This window comes from Pteronotus mesoamericanus, unplaced genomic scaffold, assembly GCF_021234165.1.
Source record: "Pteronotus mesoamericanus isolate MK-2021 breed Mesoamerican mustached bat unplaced genomic scaffold, CSHL_Meso_final scaffold_582, whole genome shotgun sequence".
Lineage (NCBI taxonomy): Eukaryota > Metazoa > Chordata > Mammalia > Chiroptera > Mormoopidae > Pteronotus > Pteronotus mesoamericanus.
The window spans coordinates 4311587-4332106 of NW_026555323.1; the positions used below are offsets into that span (position 1 = coordinate 4311587).

A 20520-nucleotide genomic window follows, 5' to 3' on the forward strand; every position below is an offset into this window, starting at 1 on the left:
TAGTGTACTACAGTTGTTAAAAAAATAAGTTAAAAACAAGAGCACACCATCGGGAAAACGGAGGTACCGGATTTCTGTCGCCCGGAAGCTACGGTCATTAGGACTGTTGAACAGTCTGAAGCAGCCAATTTGTTTTCATTGAAAAGGAATGCAGTGACAGTAGTCTGTCTGAAGGCCTTTTCCAGGGGCGCCCAGGCCCCCCAGGTTGGACCTGGGACTCCCCACTTTACCACGTGCTCTGCTGGTTTATGACAAGGTGCACGCCCGTGACACCATACGATTTGCAAAGGGTAAATTCTCCACGCCAAACCTGCTTAAGTCACTTTGGAAAGACAATTTTTGTAAATGCCATAGCGGGTAGAAAGCTTGGACCTCTTAAACCTGGACCAAGAAACCAAATTAAGACCTTCAAGCATGTGGTGTGTGTGTGTGTATATATATATATATATGTATGTATGTATATATATATATATATATATATAAAATAACCCTCCCCGACAATGAAAACCAAACAACCAACCAAACAAAAATAAACCTAAAGGTGTATACCTGCTTTCTGACTTCACGGCAAATCAGAAATTGCATAGGATATACTTTGTGCAAGGCAAAAAGCCTTTTAAGTATCTGGAATATAACTCCTAATCTTGCTCACAGTTCGGTGTCTATCAGATATCATCGAATTTGTGTTTTAAGTAGTCTTTTATGACCTTGGCAATTGGTAGTTCGTCAAGTAGCTTTAGGTTTTGAAGGCCTATACACTGTCGAATTTTAATTCGGCACAGGTCCTGCAAGTTTCGGGGCTGCCCTAAAAAGACAGAAAAAAAGAAAACGTTACAAAGCTACACAGTAGAATATTTAAAGCAGGCTTTTAGGTTCGGAAAAGAATCGCTTATTTCACTGGCTAAGCGTCTTTCTGTGGACGTAATAACATGCACATGATGAGACAGACTCCCATTAAGACAGTGCATCCTGGGCACCTTCCTGCGAAGGCTCATGGGATCCTTTTCACATCCCCGGGATGGTCGATATTTATTTTCACCTGCACTTTACAAATAAGGACACTAAGTAGCAACGATTTCAGTACGTTGATCACTGTTAGATGACCAGTTGAGCGTTGTGACCAAGATTAAAAGCGGCTGTGATTCTAGGCGCGGTGTCTCTGCCAGGACAAGGCAGAATGCCAGGCTGCACCGTGGCGGGGCCCCTCACAGGCTGGGGAGCCGCGTGGGCCGGTCGCTCTCTGGGCTTCAGCGTCTCCATCTGCAAAGCCAGGGGACCCAATGAGATGCTCTCTGACGTGGCTCCTCCTTAGGACATGAGGTTCAGACACGGACGACAGTTTCTGGGGACCATTCCCAGATGACACCGGCCCAGCTGTTCACTGTGATTCTGGACCCAGGGGAAGCTTGGCCGTGGGAGTGAGGGCGCAGACCGGGACGGCAGGAAGGAAGGTATCAAAGGTACCCCCAAGCTCTCCTGATCTACATCTCTTCCAACATCACACCGCGCCACCTACCCACGGAGAACCCTAACCCTAACCAATGAGCCAACGCAGAAGAAAAATTACAAAACCCAATTTCTTTCACTTTGGAATACTGCGTTTTACCAAAACAATATAGAGGACCACAAGCATTAAGCAAAAACTCTCAGTTTCAGGAGCGTTTCGATTTAGGCCAATTCCGCCCTCACATTAATCAGCGGTGATAATGAAGGCAGCACACGCAGCCCGCTTACACATACCGGCCCCTTTAATCCTTTTATGAGGCTGGTGCTTTGATCGTCACCCCGGTCTCAGACTCCTCGTGTCTGAGAGATTAAGTCACGTGCTCCGAGTCAGGGAGAAAGCTGTACCTCAGTGCTTCTCAAACTTCTCGGTCTAAAAACCTCTTTATACTTTTAAAAACCATCCAGGACCCAGAAGAACTTCTGTTTTCAGGTGGGTGATAGCTATGGACAATTAGATGAGAAGCGGAGAGCGAAGTTTCAGAAATACAGGTTCATTTAGAAGCAATACAAATAAACCTATCCCACGCTAACATAAGTAACATTGTTATGAAAATACCAACATTTTCCAAAAACAAAGTGAGAGGCTTGGCATTCTTTTGCCTTTTTTCAAAGCTTCAAAGCGTTTAAAGGTCTGGCTGTGTTCTCCTCTGTGCTTCTGCATCCAACCTGTTGTGACAAAACCACATCAGCTGGGTTCTGGAAAAGCCCACTCACGCAGCAGAGAAGGAATGGGGAAAAGGCAAGTCATGCCTCAGCGCTGCTACGCAAAACGTTTTGACCTCAGCTCCCCTGGAAGGGTCTCGGAGAAGGCTAGAGGTCCCCAGGCCACACAGGGAGACAACCATCGTTCTACTTAGCACCTGAACTGCAGTTGTCTGTAGCAATCCCCATTATTCAAAATTAATTAACTCTTCATACACAAAAAAGGCTCCTCAAAACTCAGACCTCTGCTCAGGCAGGAAGGCCTGCCTGTAGGGACAAGGGTTTCCCAAGAGTCACTAAACGTATGGGCTCTTAAAAGAATCACAGGAGAAGCTACTGATTCCCTTGAAATGCCTGTCAAGTAGGAGCATGCGTGTGTCTACAGAAGTCTGCACAGGGAGCCGTGTGGGGCTGTGTCCCTGTCCCCTGGCTGGGGCGTCTCCTGGCCATCTGCTGAAAGGGCATTTCGTTAGGGGAGATGAGGTCAGGCTCCCAGCACGTCCGCCGGGAGCTCCTCTCGCGCGCATCAAGACTGCGATCTGACGTCTGTGTGGCGTTGCCCATCAACGCCCATCTTCCCCACTTCACGGCGCGCTCCGTGAGGACAGGGACCCCCTGGCTGCCAGCGTGGGCCTGGCGCCTGACACTGCACTCGAGTACGGGCTGAAGGAACAAACACTTCACAGGCTGTCCCTGCAGGACAGCACAGCCAGCTCTTTGCAAAACACACCCGTGTCAACAGCAAATCATCTTCGAAGCTGTTTTGAATTATTTTTCATCGCCACGCATAAGCTACCATTAGGAAGGGAATAAATTATCACTGCCATTTTTCAATAAATGCTGACAACACTTGATCTGCACTGGCAAGCCAGAATATGAATTAGATGTGAACCTCCTTCCATGAAAGCAAAGAATGTGATTTTCCTACGAGATGGCAGGTTTTTATTAAGTACAATATTAATTAAAAAAAAATATCCACAGTGTGTCCTGGCAAAAAAAAAGATGAGGATCAAGTTGACGTACAGAAGTATCCACGCCCGCCTAAAGGAAGACGTACCATCCAACCAAGTGGAAAAATTAAAGACTGGGATTGCTACGTTATTGGTGAAAAAGAAGGGATTGAGAGGCAAAGGTCCCGTGACAGGGAGCTTCGGATGGTCTCACTGCGTGGTACACGGGTCCCCTGTGCCTCCCGCTCCTTTTCACAATGTGACCGGATGCTCCCGGCATTAAGAGAGGGGAGTCGAGGTCTCCGCTCCTTGACACTGGCTGGGCTTGTCACCGCGGAGGGAGTGATGCCACGTGACCGTGGTGGCTAAGTCATAAAAGGCGATGCCGCTTTCCCCCCACCCGGGGACATCTGCTCTGGAACACGGCTCCCACCAAGCCACAGAGCAGTCCGAGCAGCCTATAAAAAGGAGCTGCGGTCAGTGCCCAGCGGCTGTGGCCGCGGTCCCAGCCCATGGCTGCCACCGACTTGCCCGCCACCACCTGAGTGAGTGGCTTTGGAAGGAAAGGGTCCCAGACGAGCAACTCCAGATGAAACTGCGCAGAGCAGGGCAGTGAAATAACCGACCAGCACTGTTTTAAGCCGCTACGTTTTGCAGCATTCGATGGCCTGGTGAGAGCCTGGGCCCTGGAACCAGGGTTGCCCTGAAAAAAATCTGAAATATGTGGCTTTGCCATGGGGCTTGGAGAAAACTGCTGGTTGGGGCCTGGAGGCGAGTTTGGTGACTGTCCCCTGTGGCGCCATGAAAACTGGAAAGACTCCTCAGGCAGCATGATGGTGCTCATCTCCTCTGGGACAAAGTGCAGGAAGGCAAAGATGAGCTGAGTTTAAATCCAGGGACATGGTTACAGAAATGCCGCCCTCCTCAGAAGTGGTCTCCGCGCGGGCCTTCCCAAGGGTAGAAGGAACTTTCTATGCGTCAATATGGGAAGGGTTCACTCAGTTTGCTCCTGACTCTTCCTCTCCTTCAGCACTGTGCTGTGGCAATCCTTTAGTATCTTGGGAGAATCTAATTTTTTAAAGGTTTCGCAACCATGTGTAATTCCTGTCTGTAGAATGAGCTCGAATTCCAGAGGCACATACTGCAGGTGTTCAAGCGGCCAACTTGGAGCCAGATTCCCCGGGTCTGACTCCTGGGCTACCACTTCGAACCCATGTGTCCTGGGCAAGTCACTTAGCCTCCAGTCTCTGTGTCCTCGTCCGTGACCCGAGGACAACGTCCCCTACACATCACAGGCTTTACAGGCATAAAGAGAATTCATTTTGGTGACATGCTTAGAATAGAACCAGACACACAGCAAGAGCTATATAAGTAGTAGGTAAATAAGTGTTGACACAGCAATATTTAAATAGTTGTAAAAATAATGTTTGCCTCTGCTTCCCAGAAAAGCAGAAGGCGCCTTCTTGGGAGCTGAGGTCCCCACCCTCCTGGTGTTAAGAGCGAAGAAGCTAGTTGAGAGCTTCACAGTCAAGGAGCGATTGGTAATCCATTCCGCGGCAAGGGTCCTGGGCAGACGGGTGGGAACCAGACTGGAAGGCGCCGCGTGGCTGGAGCCGGGTGTGCCAACGGTAACTGTCTGAAAAGACGGGCAGAGATGGCGCGAACCCATCACCACCCCACGGCACATAGAACTGCTCTTGCCAGGTAGTAGCCCCGTGAGAAAAGCGGGCTAAGTAACAGGGTCATAAGGGACTGCTCACTGTAATTACGGTTCTTTCTAAGGCTGAGGAGCGAGTTTTATTTTTCAGGAATACCATTTTGGGACTAAAGAGGGCAAGTGAAAAGTAAGTACTTATTTTCCTGTCAACACATTGCCCAGAAAGGATGTACTGAGCACCTACTATGCACTGAAAAGCGCACTGTGCCAAAGATTCAAGGGAAGAGAAGGAGGCAGAGAAAGAGAATACAGGAAAGAAAGAGGAAAAATCAACACAACACGTGTACACTGTTTATGAGGTGTCTCAGAAAATTATTCCTTCCCCGTAACAGCATGGAATTGTAACTGAGGACTGTCCCCGGGGGGGACATCACACAAAAGAGTATAATTTAAGGAATTATAACACTTTGGGGATGCATAAAAACTACAAGGTATTCATACTAATGAACTACAATGGAATTACGTAACAGTTCAAAGGGCTATTAGTCGTTCCTTTTGGTAAAGAAGCCCGTCATTAGCAATAATTGGGCGGGTATAAAAACAGGAAATCAGCTTTTGAAGGGTCTCATTTAGTGTAAATTACAAAACCAGGGCAGCCGCGTAATTTGGAAAATGAAATATTCTAACCCACCCCCCTACTTTGGATATCACCATTACTCTGTTTAAGAGGCTAAACTTATTTATTTGGATAAAAGACTTGTGAAAGTAGAGAGGCAAAAACACTTTTACGTAACCAAAATGAACAAAATAAAAGCAAAACAGGTTTTTCTTTGGAAAAGAGGTAGGCAGAGACTGGAGGTGGAAGGGAGGGTGTCAAAATAGGGGGGAGAGAGGGAGAGAGAGAGAGACAAAGAGAGAGAGAGAGAGAGAGAGAGAGAGATTTAACTCCCTCTGGATGGCTTTGTAGAATCTGACTTTTCCTTCAAGCACCTTGTCCTCGTCACCATCTGGAATGGGCACCCAATACCTCTTTCTTTGTTTTATCTCAGCTTCCCAGTTTAAAATCCTACCATAATCACATTGTATTTCTTTGTTCTGGCCTCTGAATATCCTTCACAGAGATTTAGTATGAAATTTGTGAAACAAGTCTTATTTGTAAAACAAAGGCAATTTCTAGCTCGCCTTACAATAAAAGCATGATTTTGTAAAAATAAAAAGTCTACTCTGACGTAACCCTTAAGAGAGACTCCAAAGGTGCAACGTCAGCCTCGATGACATTTGTCCATTTGCACTAAAGCCAAACAAAACCACGCACTGCTTCCTAACAACTGACTAGGACTCTCCAGAAGCTTACATATGTTAAAAATAAAAAGTAATATGAATATGATGAAAAAAGTAAGAAGACAACAATACTTTCTACATCAAAAAAACTTAAAATGTGGTATAATTAGACTTAAAACTGTGTACCACGTATCTGTTTTGAAATTTCAAAAAGTGATTTTAATCCTTGAGACAGAAATGTAGGTATTTGGCAAAACCCCCATTAGAAGGAAAAAAAAAAATCAAGAGTGGAAAAAATAACCTTAGTTAAAACGTGCTCCATAAATTGTTTCTTCAAAGAGTTAAACTAGGTTGCACTGTTTTGATAAGCCATCCTACCAAAAAAATTCAAAGAAACCAATTAAAGAATCGTTTGAAAGGAACACAGGAGCACAGGCACCTGGCACAGGAGCGATGGTTTTATGTGGTCACCTGAGCGCAGGCCTGTAGCTGTCCTGGACTTGGCGGCGAAAGCCGTTGCTGAAATACATTTTTATAAAAACGAAAAGGCTGCTTTCTGAAATACAAAGGATTTTGTGAGAGGAGCGGCGCTGTTTTGCCCCTTTGCAAATGCCTCGTAAGGTCTGGCTTTGTGGGAGGCAGCCGCTTCCTCATCCCACCTGCTGCCTTTGCTCTCTGGGCTGAAACAGGTGAAGGAAACACAGCCTCGCTCACAGTTATGTAGTTGGAAGAAGAAGGAATATTTTAGTCGTTTTTTTAGATCATTGTGCATCTTCTTTCATACTCCACCAAAACTTGACAAGTGGCATTTTTTTAAAGGTTATTTGCAACATGGGATCTGAAACCAAGTCAATGAATCAATGAGTTTTCTGTACGCGTTCACGTTAAAATCCGTTGGCCTATCTTGCCCTCTGAAAGAGTCTTCTACCCCCGGGTACTTGGGAAACTGTCCAAGTCACTGTGGCAGATACAGGATGTTCACAATTCTAATTTTCACTGAAAGCTCAAATTTTATGACTCATCATAAATACTGTCAGTTGTTTTCCTTAAGGTGATAAATGAACTTTATTCATTTTTAGGAAATGCGTGCCAACTGCCCAAGACTAAAGAGCCATGATTTTGCTGTCAGCGGATCATTCGGGTAAAAATCGTGTTCCACGAAAGAAGGTGCTGGCTCGGCTCAAATAAATCGCGGAGGTGCTTTCCCTCAATTCCATCACTTCAGGACGCAGTGAGAATGCTTTCAAACTGCATCCGCTAGAATATTTAAAAAGGTACGCAATCACAGCGGTACGACTCCATTACATTGCTTTTACTGCCTCGTTGAAGGCGTTCATAAACGGAACTGGGAACTCTCTCTGGGGTTGGCTGCTGGTGGACAGGGCGACGCCCCTCTGGGCCCCCTGCCGCCCACCACGGCCCTTACGGCGTCAGCACCGTCATCGGCGCAGTAAAAAAGGCAGATGGCATCTTTGGATTGTTATGAAATTAGCTTTGACCTCACAGGCACCTAACACATTCTCGAGGACCCCCAAGGGCCCACACTGCGAAACCCGCCACTGTTCCGCATGAAGCCTTTCAAAACTGTCCAATCAAATCAAGTCACAAGAGCAGGAAAACAGCCCCTTTCAGAGCGGCTACTGGTGAGGGCTTTAAAGAGAGAGGGACCAGGAGGAAACTGAGAACCACAGGGCGGGGGCGGGGTGCACACTGGCCAAGATTATTAGGCGAGTCAGACGCAGGTCCCCGCCCGGACGCCGCTGGGTTAGGGGCGCCTCCCACCCAGGCCCAGCCGCAGAGCTCACCAGGAGGCTCCCGGGGCCACATGCCTCTGAAGCCCAGAGGGCAAATCACTGCTTAGCCCAAGGGGCTCAGAGGATGTTTCTCACATGGTCAGTCAAAGTGATAAAATGAACCAACAGACTTTCAGTTTCAGCTCCAACACGTGAAGAGCCTGGAAGTCGGCACTCCCAGCCTGACTAGAAAGAGTGGAATAAACGGGAAATCACCGAGAGGGTGGATCAGGAGATCGAGGACCTCGGGCTCCCCCGCCCCCACGTCACCACCCACCAACCGGGCTGCGACGCAGTAACAGTGCCATGCAGCTGACAGGGCTGCAGACCTGGGCTTTCTCTGAGCAGCGAGGGACAAGCAGCCCACAGACTAGAGCCCTAAACCATGGGCTCTAGGGGAGCCTGAGGCCTCTGGCACTACAGCTGCAGCAAACGAAACACACACATAACCTGGCATTCAAGGCCTATTTATCTCAGTTCCTATTACCTAATACATCATGTCTGGCTTCAATAAAAAATTACAAGACATGCTAACAGGCAAGGAAAAACACAGTCGGATGAGACAGAGCAAGCATCGGACCAGGCTTAGATATGACACAGATGTTGGAATTAGCAGACAGGCAATTTGAAGTAACTATGATTCCTACGTTAAAACTAAAGAAATTGTTCCATGGTAATAGCAATCTCTTGCCTATCGAATGCTTTCCTGAAATAGCAGCCTCTACACAGGTGGTTTCCACACATAGTGAGGACAGGTGAGGATGTTACTGGCAAAGGTGACAAGCGGACCCCTGCCACAGCACTGGGACCTTGCTGCTTGCACGAGCCTTCGAGTGCACTCTGCCCTTGGACTGCTCCCTGCTTCTCCTGAAGGGTGAAGCCTTATTACAACAAAAGGGTTTCCCAGGCAGGCGGTGCCATGCGGTGCCTCTTCTGCAAATAATCTAGCCCGTCTGACGTGGAAGCGGCCGCCACCCTCAGCGTGCTGTTCTCCAGCACGGGCCGCCTCATCTGCTGCCAGCTCCACTCTGACCTGCGTCCTCTGCTAACGCTTTCCTCCAGCTTCCATACCATCTGCACCGGCACTGCAAGTGGCAGCTCTTTCAGCCCTGCCCCACGCCTGCCGCGGTGGCGGCAGCAGCGGAAGAGAGCCCTTCCCAACCACGTGCCGACTCGCGGGAGCGCTCGGAAGTGGGCTTCCTCCCCAAACTGCGGGTTCCCCACGACCTCTCTCTGAACAAAATTCCAGGCGTGCAGATGATTAAAATCCCATCTTTTATCCTTCCCCCAGAAGATGAAAAGTTCCTCCTGGTTGCCACCTGAGGTTCGGCTCTCTCTGAAATTTCTCTTGCTTTCTTAAAAGGTGTCACATTCTGAGTAACGCCTTCGTCCACAGGTGACTAGGAGAGTTCACACCATGGAGCGGGGAGACGACAAAGGAAAAGAAGCTTCCGAGGTCCAGGGCACTTTCTATCATCATTTAACCATGCCCTCGGGGTAAGCCTGACTTACGAAACATCTTCTAGGGATCGTTACTGTTTCCTTGTACGCACATGCAGACTTTCTCGTTTGAACCGGGCAAACACTCCGGTAATCTGCTCTTGGCCTTGGCCAGAGAACTGGCGCCTTGATCCCATATGCCAGAGCTGCCATGATCCTCTTTGCACCGTGACGGTGTCCGTGAACATGCTGGGTACAAATTATCCTACTTTCATCAGCTGTGTGCATTTGCAAGACCCTGAGACAAGCGCCTCCGTAACGCCGGTGTTGTAGGTACCTCGCCTGCCTCATCCGCGTCCCGGCCCTGGTGCCAGAAGCTGACCTGGGGAACCCTGCCCTCAGGGGACCTCCATCAGCACGTCCGCTGCTGTGTCCTCCCTACCACTTCCTCCTGTCATCCGTCAGGCCTTCACTGTTCTCCTGTTGTTGTCCCTTTAGTTTACTTGTTCCACTTTTATTTTATCTTTCAAGTAAAAGCACTAAAAGAGAAGAAAGTGGCTTCTTATAAACGCTACCAACGAAGCAAGAAACATCTTCCCCTGTGCAAGACAACGCTCATTTTTCACGTAGGGTCTCTGGCCCTTCTCGATGGGTTCCTGGTCCCTGGGCACGAAGGCGCTGCGCCGCCCCTGGCCTGGCTTTCTGGAGGAGCTCCGGCCATTCTGGAAGGCCGAGGTCTGCGCAGGCCCGGCTGCAGGTGAACAGGCAGCCGCTCTCCGGCGCTTCTCCCTCCACCCCGGGCCAACGAGACACCAGAAGACACGGCTTCGTAACTCAGCTGCTCGTCTGCCCGTTCTTATGCAACGTGTATCCCAGCCTTTATGGCAAGTTTTCTAAAAACCCACAGTAGCTTCTACATTCCAGGATTATGATTTTTGTGAGCTCTTCCAATTCAAACAACCTGCTTCTAGTTAAATGGTGCAATGACGGTAAAAGGGCCCCGACTGAAGGCCACTCCAGCCGTCCTTGTACCTCGGGAGCCGGCCTCCTCAGATCAGAAGCCAACAGCTCGGTGCCTGGAGCTGCGGGCCTCAGGGGCGTCGGAGGATGGAAGGCGCTCACGGCTTTGACTAAATGCCCCCAACTCCCCGCCTCCTCCCTCTCCGGCTTTCAGTAGACAGCGCTCCAAAGGCAGCCAGCACGGCTGGTTCTTCTGCCGCATCGTTATCCACCAGGCAGAGAGGCCCGTAAGAAATACTGAACCGCCGAAGCAGAAATACTCCCTTCACTTTTGGCAGGAGACACCGCCGAGAGTCAAGAAGTACTGAATTCTGCTGAGGCACCTGAACACGGTGACTGACTAACTGCAGCCTTCAGAAACAGGCAGGCCTTTGCGTCCGAAAAGCACTCCACGCCTCTGCTCAGCTACCATCTTCCTGAGTCACTCAGCCAGGCCACGCTCGCCGAGGCCAGCTCGGTGCGCGGGCTGTCCTTGTGCACCAGGGAACTCAAACTGGAGCGGGGGGGTCATTCCCGCCTGCCCCGAATTTTAAAGGTACATGTGCATCTTTTTTAACCCAACAGTCTCGCTCCCTGTCAGCATTCTGAGGGCTGAGGACAAAGGGACAGCTCCTTCCATCCCACTGGCTGTGTCTCCGCAGGCAGGTGACAGAAGAGTCTACAGAGTTGAAAACAGGAGGCTCGGGAAGAATGAAGCTCGAAGGGAGTCGGCCCTTGCTGTTCACCCACCCATGTTTAATTACACGTTTTATATAAAACAAACACACACATGCACACAAATATAGCGCTTAAAATGTACCACTGTCTTAAGTACATTATAAATATTAACTCATTTAATCCTCACAGCAAGCCTACAGACAGATATAATTAGCTCCATTTTAAGATGAAGACACAGGCACAGAGCAGGTGCCCGCCCCAGGTCCCAGTTACCCTGTGGCGGAGTTGGGGGCCTGAGCTCACACAGCCTGGCTCTGGTCTGCGCTATTAACCACGAGGCGGAAGGTGGAACAAACAGGGCCGCGGCATTTACGGACGGAGCACGCCTTCCTGCAGGCAGCCGCTCTAGCCGAGGGCCTCTGGTGTAGAAGTTACAACGGCAACAAAAAGAAGCCCGGGAGGTATAATGAAAACGCTGTACGCCATAGGCTATCATGCTTTCTGCAAGGGACCACCTACCCAGCAGCCCCTCACCCCCTGGGCAGGCAGAGCTGCGCTGCTCAACGCGGAAGCCGCTGGCCAGGCACTGCGGCCTTTAAATGTAAGTGAATACACTTAAGGTTCCGTCTCCCAGGGCCATCAGCCACCTCCCAAGTGCTCAGCAGCCACGTGGGGCTGGTGGCCACCATGCTGGGCCCAGAGCAAGACCATTTCGAACAATACAAGGTTCTGCTGCACAGAGCGAGTTGGGCCCTCATGTGGTTTCTTTATATGCTTTAGTCTGAATGCCCTTTATGGTAATAATTTCATCTTTTCTCCCACACGATAATGCTAAATTCAAACGACATTTCATTTTTTCGAAAAAGTCTTACTCCTAAGTTCAGCCCCAAGGGGGAGGGTAGATTATGTATAAGCAGGTAGAGCACACTCCCGACCCCTGAGGACCCGGCGTCCAGAATGCACCTCTTCCCTCATGTTAAAAACCAGGTGAGGAAAAGGGAATTCATTTGAAAGCAGAGCAGACAGCAACGTCTAACATTTTTTTAAAGGCAGACCTTAGCTTTACGTTGGATATTACATTCTGAGACACTCACTCAACTAGTCGCAAGGAAGCTGGGCAAGAGGGTGGCCCCATCCACACAAACTAACGCTCCCATCTCAAAAGCAATCCAGGCACACGTACCACAACAAAGGTGGGCCGACTCTGGCAGGGTTTTTTAGGAAAAAACAAAAAGGCGCCCACACCAAAACAGGTCAGGTACGACGGAAGCTGGCACCTCATTTTCCACCGAGAGCCAATCTCTTCTCATGACAATTTCTAACATCCTTAACCTGCTTTACTGCGGCACCTAAATAAATAACACGCTGCTCCTCTTCACGTGGGTTCACATCGTAATGAATCAGATAGAAACAACAGCTTAGCAATTAAAAACGAACAAATAAATAAAACACAAATACCAGGAGACTTCTATAGGTATGGAATCTAAAACCCAACAAAGTTCTCCCATTTCCTCAACCTGAAGCCTACGGCAACATAGAGAAAACTACGTTTACGACCAGTAGGAACTGCCTTGTTCTAACAGAGATTGTCATTAACTGAAAAAAAACCCACAAAAAAACAAAAAAAGCTCCCCTCTTTCTGTCCATTTCTTCTTTCACCCTGACCTTCTACCCCATCACTTTTAGTAACACAACTGAATTTTTATGTGATCTTGTGATATAGAGCTTTCTTTTTATTTCGGGCGAATGAAGTATTACTTACCAAGCAGCGCTAAAAGGAATCATTAATATCTGGTTATTTCTAGTTGTAAGAACACCTTAAGCTCCTCAGAGGATGCAGACATTTTAAAAAATGCAATAATGGTAATAATTATATTACATACTTGTGACTTCTTGTAAGAAATCCAAACACGGCCGGCCACTTCCAGAAATACTTAGAGAAACAGCCAATGGGGTCTGCCCTTCGTAGTTCCTCGTGTTCGTGTCTGCTCCATAATTATACAACATCCGTGCACAGAGTACGTCATCCCGAAGGGCAGACAAATGCAAGGGAGTCTGTCCGTCTTCCAAGCGACCCAAGTTTGTGTCTGCTCCTCTCTGGAGAAACATTCGGCAATAAGAGTGATTGCTTTTGATCACAGCGTATCGCAGCAGAAAACCGTTCTGGATGTCGATGTTGGCGTTGTGGTCCAGGAGGATCTTCACGCAGCTGGACCTCTCCCGGATGATGGCGAGCTGCAGCGGCGTCGTCCCCTTGTCGCTGAGCGGGTCGACCTCGGCCTTGAACTCCAGGAGGAGCCGGACAAACGAGTCCCTGCCGTAGTGCGCAGCCACATGGAGGGGAGTCCAGCCGTCATTGCTTTTGGCGTTGATGATGTCGCTCCGGTATTCGGACTCCAGCATCAAGCGTGCAATTCGGGCCCGGCCGTGCATGGCTGCGTAATGAAGAGCAGTGAAGCCTCCGATTAAGTCCTTAACCGTGGGATCGGCTAGAGTTAAAACCAAAATGAAAGCGTTAGCAGACTCAGAGACCAAACGACGCGCTCCTACCGTGGCACTGCACCTTCCGGCCAAACCTCACACACCATGGGCCACGATCAGACATTACAATGCACATCAGGCCCTTCTTTCCTCGGTTTCATTGAAGCCAGGTTTTAATGGGAAATAAAGTTTAGTAGAAAGTCATCAACCCCGGTAAACAGAAAGAGAATGGCTTCCAAAGTGTTTAAAAGACATATACAAACAAAACAGGGTTGAGATAAACAGGTCTCTTGTCTTTGCTAATCGAACCAACTGTTTCTGGCGGCTCAGGCTCCCCCCTTGCCGTATTGTTTCATGTTTCCCTTTTGCTTTAACTTTTTGTTTTATTTTCCCTTGTGCTTCTTGGTCTTAAAGAGAAGCATGTGTAGCAACATCTGCTGTTCTAAATTACGGATGTACTGTGGTCTGGCAGACTGTGTTGTTTTAGGGTGTATTAGGTTAAAAAAAAAAGTTATTCTGTGGTCTGTAAAAATTCCAAAGCATGTAAGATATATGTTAAGTGATCTGGATAAATCATGTTTTCGTAAGATAAAAGTCTAGTCTGAATTCTTAGTTTTACAAGAACTTGGGAATCGGGAAGAACTGAACAGCATGTTGTGCGAAAAGTGGAAAGAAACCTCAGCACTGTACAAATATTATTTTCTCCAACAGTTCCAAAGCCCTCTCCTAAATCGACTGATTCCGGGGGGTGGGGGGTGGGGAGAGAAAGAGAAAAACTACAGTGGTTCCTCTGCTATGTGACTCCTCTGTCAAACAGTCACCTGCCCTAGCCCTGAACGCAGGCTTCTGGACTCAAACCGCGGGCATTCCTGAGAGCTGGAGGCCAGCAATTCCTTGTCAAGGAAAACTGGTCAGACCTGCCCCCTTGGCAGGGCTAAAAAAGGCTTTCTTCTTATAAAAGTCACCCTTCAGTTTTGGTTTGGTCATGGAGAAAAATGTGTGTTTTTCAAACAAACAAAAGCCTCCAAAGTTGTGTGGTGAAGCATTTGTGTGCTGTTTAGTAAAATGTTACTGAGTTCCAAAACACGAAAGGTGAGTCTCTTAGAAAAGTCTATGAGGCAGGGAGCTTCATGAAAAATAGTACTATTCTGGGGAACGAAAGTTTCAGTTAAGAAGCAGTTGCTAGCAAAACCTGTGAAAAAGTGACCATTTTTTAAGGTAAGCTGTATCAGTTACATTTCTAAAATAATTAAACTAACAGTATACAATAGTAATATTACTTTTATTCATTTTAAGAAAATAAGGGTATCCTATCTACCTTGGTCTTCACTAAAAAAAAAAAATAGTAACTATTTACTATGACTAAAAAAAAAAAAAAAAAAAAAGCGAAAGTATTTTAACAAAGCGTTTTGCTGCCATCTGCTGGCAGCAAAATGAGCACACGCTACTGACGCTTCCATCATGACAGATGCTGCCGAGCTTCGGACACTTCACTTACCTGAAGCAGACGAAGTGAAGACAGGAATAAAATAAAAAAGAACCCCTTCTAGTCAAATGAAACAGTAAATCTTGCCAAGACGTCCGTTTCTAATCTACACTCGACCAATCAACTGCTTCCAGACATTCTCTCATAATCTGGTAGTGAAATTCAAGAACACCTTCTTTCATTTCTCCCACCGTTCGTCCACCAGGGTGGCTTTAATACACCAGCCAACATTCTTACATGCATCCTGTACTTGATTTAACAGCAAAATTAAAATCATGTTACGTGACACTGCATTTGCATCTTTGGTTTTCCACTTTAGGTCGTTTTTCAGGTTTTACTTACATTTTCGTGCTACACTGAGTTAGGAAAAACGATTAACACATACAGCGATGATGATCTGATTAGTCTCAGTAAAAATCACTTACATACAATAGCTGAGCACATGCTGAACACCCACACAGAATAAAGAGCTTCAAGTAACAATGCACAAAATCTGCATAGTCACTTGAGAAATTAACAAAGGGGAGATCTGCGGCAAACAAAGATACAAACAAAAATGAATTTAGGGAGTGTTATTAGCCAATACAGTAAGAAAAAGATCTCACCTGAAATAGCAACAGACACTACAAAACACCTAGCTATTAATTCACTAGGAAATACACAAGGCACCTATGAAAAAACTTTGAAGTGAACACACTTCATCCGGGTCTGCTCAAATGTCCTGTCATCGGAAATGCCTTCCCTGAATACTTACGGCAGCCTCATCAACCTCATTCCTTTATTCCCTTAGCAAGCTTTTCCCCTCCAGGTACAAACTATTTAAAACAAGCTGCAGCACAGTCTCAAGGCACCCAATAAAATCTGTGGAAAAATTTATAAGTATCTATAAATAAAAGCAAATAAACATTCCCTATCAATATGGTTTCTTTTTTCCAACAGCTTTATTGAGGCACAATGACAGTGAACTGATTTTAAGTGTTCAGGTTGATGAACTTTGACAGACTGTCTATGGCCCTGTAGTTACCGCCACAATTAAAACACGCCCAACATCTCAGATCGTTTCTTCCTGCCTCTTTACTGTCAATTCTCTGCCCAGACTCCGGGCCCCAGGCAGCTGCTGAAGTTTTTGCCTTTCTAGAATTACATAGAAATAAAACCACAGAGTACGCAGAGCTTGTGTTTGACTTACTTCACTTAGCATGACGCTTCTGCAATTCATCCATGTTGTTGCTGTGTGTGTATCAAAAGCTCATCCCTTGATATTGTTGACTGGTACTCATAATACAGGTCTTCAATTATTATTCTGTTCACCAGCAGTGGGTTATTTCCAGTTTGAGGTTATTATGAATAAGGCTACTGGGAACATTCATATACTAGTCTACATGTAGACGTATATTTCCATGTCACTTAATACCTAGATACCCAGAATGGCTAAATACCTGGAATGACTGGGCCACGTGTTAGATGCACATTGAAGAAGCTGAACTTTTTCTAGTGGCTCTACAACAGTACATTCCCACAGCAACACACAGTGGGGCAAGAGGAGATTTATAGTTTTGAGTTCACAACCGTTTATTCTTGTATTATTATTACTGTATTATTTTCCATATGAACTGGAAACTCACTTTTGCCCCAACTTGTACATGAGTTCAAGTTATTCTTCGCTAACACTTGGCATCGTTAGTCATTTTAATTTCACCTATTCTAGAGAGCAAAAGTAGTAACTCATGGGAATTTAATTTATATTTCTCTAATGATATGGTGATATTGAGCTTACTCATAGACTTTGTTTTGTGATGTGTCTATTGAATCATTAGCTTATTTTTATTGGGTTGTTTTCCTTACTGAGTTCACAGCTCAGCTGTGTATATATTCTGGATACAAGCCCTTTGTCAGGTATGTTTTGTAAACATTTTCTCCTAGTCTGTTGTGCCTGTTCATTTTTTATACTGTGTGTTTTAAAGAACAAATTTTAATTTCAGTGAGGTCAAATGTCCTTTTTTTCCCTTTATGGTTTGTGTTGTGTGTCCTATTTAAGAAACCTTTGCCCAACATCACATCACACAAGTTTTCTGTACTTCCTTCTAGAAGTTTCATACTTTTATATGTTTAGGGCGATGACCCACTGCTAGCTGATTTTCACGTACAGTGTGAGGGCAGATGCTAGCTCCTTATTTCCCCTGTAGATTAGATATCCAGTTGTTCTAGTACAAATTCATTGAAAAGAGTAGCCTTTCCCCAGTGATTTATACTGATGTCTTTGTCGAAAGCAACTTACCATACAAGTGTGGGTCCATTACTATACTTTATTTGTTTCATTGATCATTATACCAAGACCAGACTGTTTCAGTCAAGACCACGGCTTTAGAGTAAGTTCTGAGAGCAGATGGTGTATGTCCTCAACCTTCTTTACAACTGCTCTGGCCGACCAATCAAACTTGCCCATTTTTTCAAACAAGCCTGTTGGAATTTTGACTGTAACTCCACCTACTCTAAAAAAAAATGGAAATCTTCCATAACAGGAATGCGGAATATTTATTGGTTTAGGTCTTTTAATTTCCCTCAGCAATGTTTTGTAGTTTTCAGTGTATAGGTCTCAGGCATCTTTCATTACATTTATTACTAAATATTTTAAATTTTTGGCGACTTCTCAATTTTCATGTATATAATTATGTTCTCTGCAAATAAGACAGCTTTCCTTCTTCCTTCCCAATCCACAGGACTCTTATTTGTTCCGACAGCTAGAACCTACAACAGCATGTTGAATGAAAGTGGTGGAAGTACACACGCACCCTTGCCTTATTCCTCATCTTGGAGGCAACAGCTAACCATTTACTGTGATGCGCGTTGTAATTTCTCATAGGAAACTGTCCTTTGGTTTTGGAAGTTATCTGCTTCTGGTTTGCTGAGTCAATTTTATGATGAATGGATATTTTATATTGTCACGTGCATTTTCTCCAACTACTGAAATGGTCATTTGCTATTTCTTTTTGTGCTATTAAAATGGTAAACTGTTCACCACATTGATTTTCAGATTTAAAACTTCCATTCCTGGGATACTCTTTGGCCATGATGCAATGTATACTGATGGGTTAGGTTTGCTAGTATTTTAAGGATTTTTTTTTTTTTTTGTTAATTTATTATCATGAAAGATACTGGTCTGTAGTTTTCATTCTGGCAACAGCTTTATTTGGTTTTCTATCAGTGCACTATAAACCTCATAAATACAAGTTTGGAAGTGTTCCCTACTCTATCTTCTCCAAGAGTCTGGGTATTGTTGTTATTGTTTATTCCTTTAATATTGGAAATAATTCAACAGAGAAACCAACTGTGCCTGAAGTTTTCTTAGAAAGTTTTAATTATGAATTAGATTTCTTAGATAGAACAGGGCTATTCAATTGTTCTACCTTTCATGGGTCAGTTTTAGAAATATGTGTCTTTCAAGAAACCTGTCCACTTCTAAATGGCATAACAATGTTCATTACATTATCTATAAGCCTTTTAATGTTTGGAGTATCTATTGTGAAAAATTTTCCATCAGTCTAGCCATATTCATCAATATTGATATTTCCAAAGAACAAGCTTTAGTTTTATGGTTTCATCAATTTCCTCTATCATTCGCCCCTTTTCAACTTCACTGATTTACACCTTATTATTTATTCCTATTTTTACTATGAGCTTAACTCTAGCAGTATATAAACTGCCTCAACATAGCCTTCTTTCCTCTCCCTTCTTTTGTGCCATTACTGTTGTATACATTGCATCTTTATACATTACAACAGTATACATTGTATATTGTTGTATACATTGTGCACATTGTAAAACCCAGCAACAGTTTTATCATTATTGTTTTATGTTGTCATTGTCTACGAGATGAAAAGGAGGAAATACAGTCATACTCTCTACAGTAGAATGATTCTGAGGAGGCCCCTCCCATAATGCCTGTCTGCTGATGTTTACACCTCTGTGTGATCCTCTCCTGGACTGTCAGCAGGACAGTGACTTCCTTATAACCAACAGGATCTGACAAGGGCGACGAACGTCACTGCTGTGACTGTGTAATGCTCTGAACGACTCAATCTTGCTAGCAAAACACATATAGAGGGTCTCCTTGCTGCCTTGATGAAACTGGCAGTTGTGGTGAGCAAGCCCATGAGACAGAAATCTACAGATCATCCCTAGGGACCACAACCTCCAGCCTGCAAGAAGCTGGACTGTCAGTCCTGTAAGTATAAGGAAATGAATCTGCCAAAAACTGGAGTGTGCTTGGAAGCAAATACTTCTCTGGTCAAGCCTAAGAACAATCTGGCCAACACCTTAAAACTGTCAGGTACTAAATGTGTTCTATATTAAATCGTACTTCTATATAATTTGTTACACAGCAAGAGAGAACAAATGCACATTTTTATGTGTACCTGCGTATCTTTGCCAGTGATCTTTATTTCTGTGTGTGAGTCTGAACTGCATGTTGTCTTTTTCTTTCAGCCTGAAGGGTTTTAGTAGTACTTCTTGTAAAGCAGGTCTGAGAGCCATAAATTTATCTGGGAATGGCTTTATTTAACCATCATTTTTGAAGGACAGTTTGGGTGGGTATAAAATTCTTGGTTGATAGTTGTTTTCTGCAATTAGAATATGTCACCCCACTGCCTTCTGGCCACTGGCTGTTTCTTATGGAAACAAATCAGCTGTTACTCTTACTGAGAGACATTTGCACATAACCAGTCACTTTTCTGGGTGCTTTCAAGATTTTCGGTTTCCACAGTATGACTATGATGTGTCTAGATGAGTTTATCCAATTTGGAGTTCACTGAGCTTTTCAGCTATGTAGTTTAATGATTCTCATCAAATGTAGGAAAGATCTTGACCATTATTTCTTCAAATATTTTTTCTGTTCCTTTCTCTCTGTCCCTCTCTTTTCTGGCACTCCCATCATATCTCATGCATGTGCCAGGTGCTTCATAGGGTCCCTCTGATCTATGGGACTCAATTTTTGACAAATTCTTTTTTCTCTATGTTCCTCAGACTAGATAGTCTCTACTGAGCAATTTTCAAGGTCAACTGATTCCATCTCCTGCCAGCTCAAATCTGCTATTAACCACTCTAGAGAATTCTTCATTTTCATTATTGTACTTTTCAACTCTAATCTCATTCTCTCTTTATTGATAGTCTCTATTTAATGGGTCAGTGCCATCATATTTTCCTTTAATTCTTTGGCCATGGTTTCCTTAGTTCTTTGAAGACATTTATAACAGCTGCTCTGAAGTTTTATTCTTTTTTCCAGGGCAGGGTCTTTTACTAGCAACATCAAAGATCACTCATCACAGATTACCACAGCAACATTTATAATAATGGAAAAGTCTGCCTTGTTGTGACAATTACCAAATGTGACACAGAGACATGAAGTAAGCCAATGCTGTTGGAAAAATAGCACTGACGGACTTGCTCCATGTGCTGTTACCATGAACCTTCAATTTGTTAAAACACACACACACACAATATTTGCAAAGTGCAATAAAATGAGGTATGCCTGTGTGGGGTTTCCGCCCC

The 20520-nt window shown here is 45.2% G+C and overlaps 1 protein-coding gene across 1 annotated transcript in view; it reads right to left on the reverse strand.

The window, feature by feature from the left end:
- Positions 1-497: 497 nt before the first annotated feature.
- The window catches only part of ASB7 (ankyrin repeat and SOCS box containing 7), a 33621-nt gene continuing 13598 nt past the window's right edge, over positions 498-20520 (reverse strand). Inside the window, exons 5-6 of the mRNA XM_054561961.1 lie at positions 12890-13495; positions 498-805 (exon numbers count right to left, since the gene is read on the reverse strand). Coding sequence (XP_054417936.1) covers positions 666-805; positions 12890-13495 — 746 coding nt within the window. The 3' untranslated portion in view covers positions 498-665. The remainder of the gene's footprint in view (positions 806-12889; positions 13496-20520) is intronic.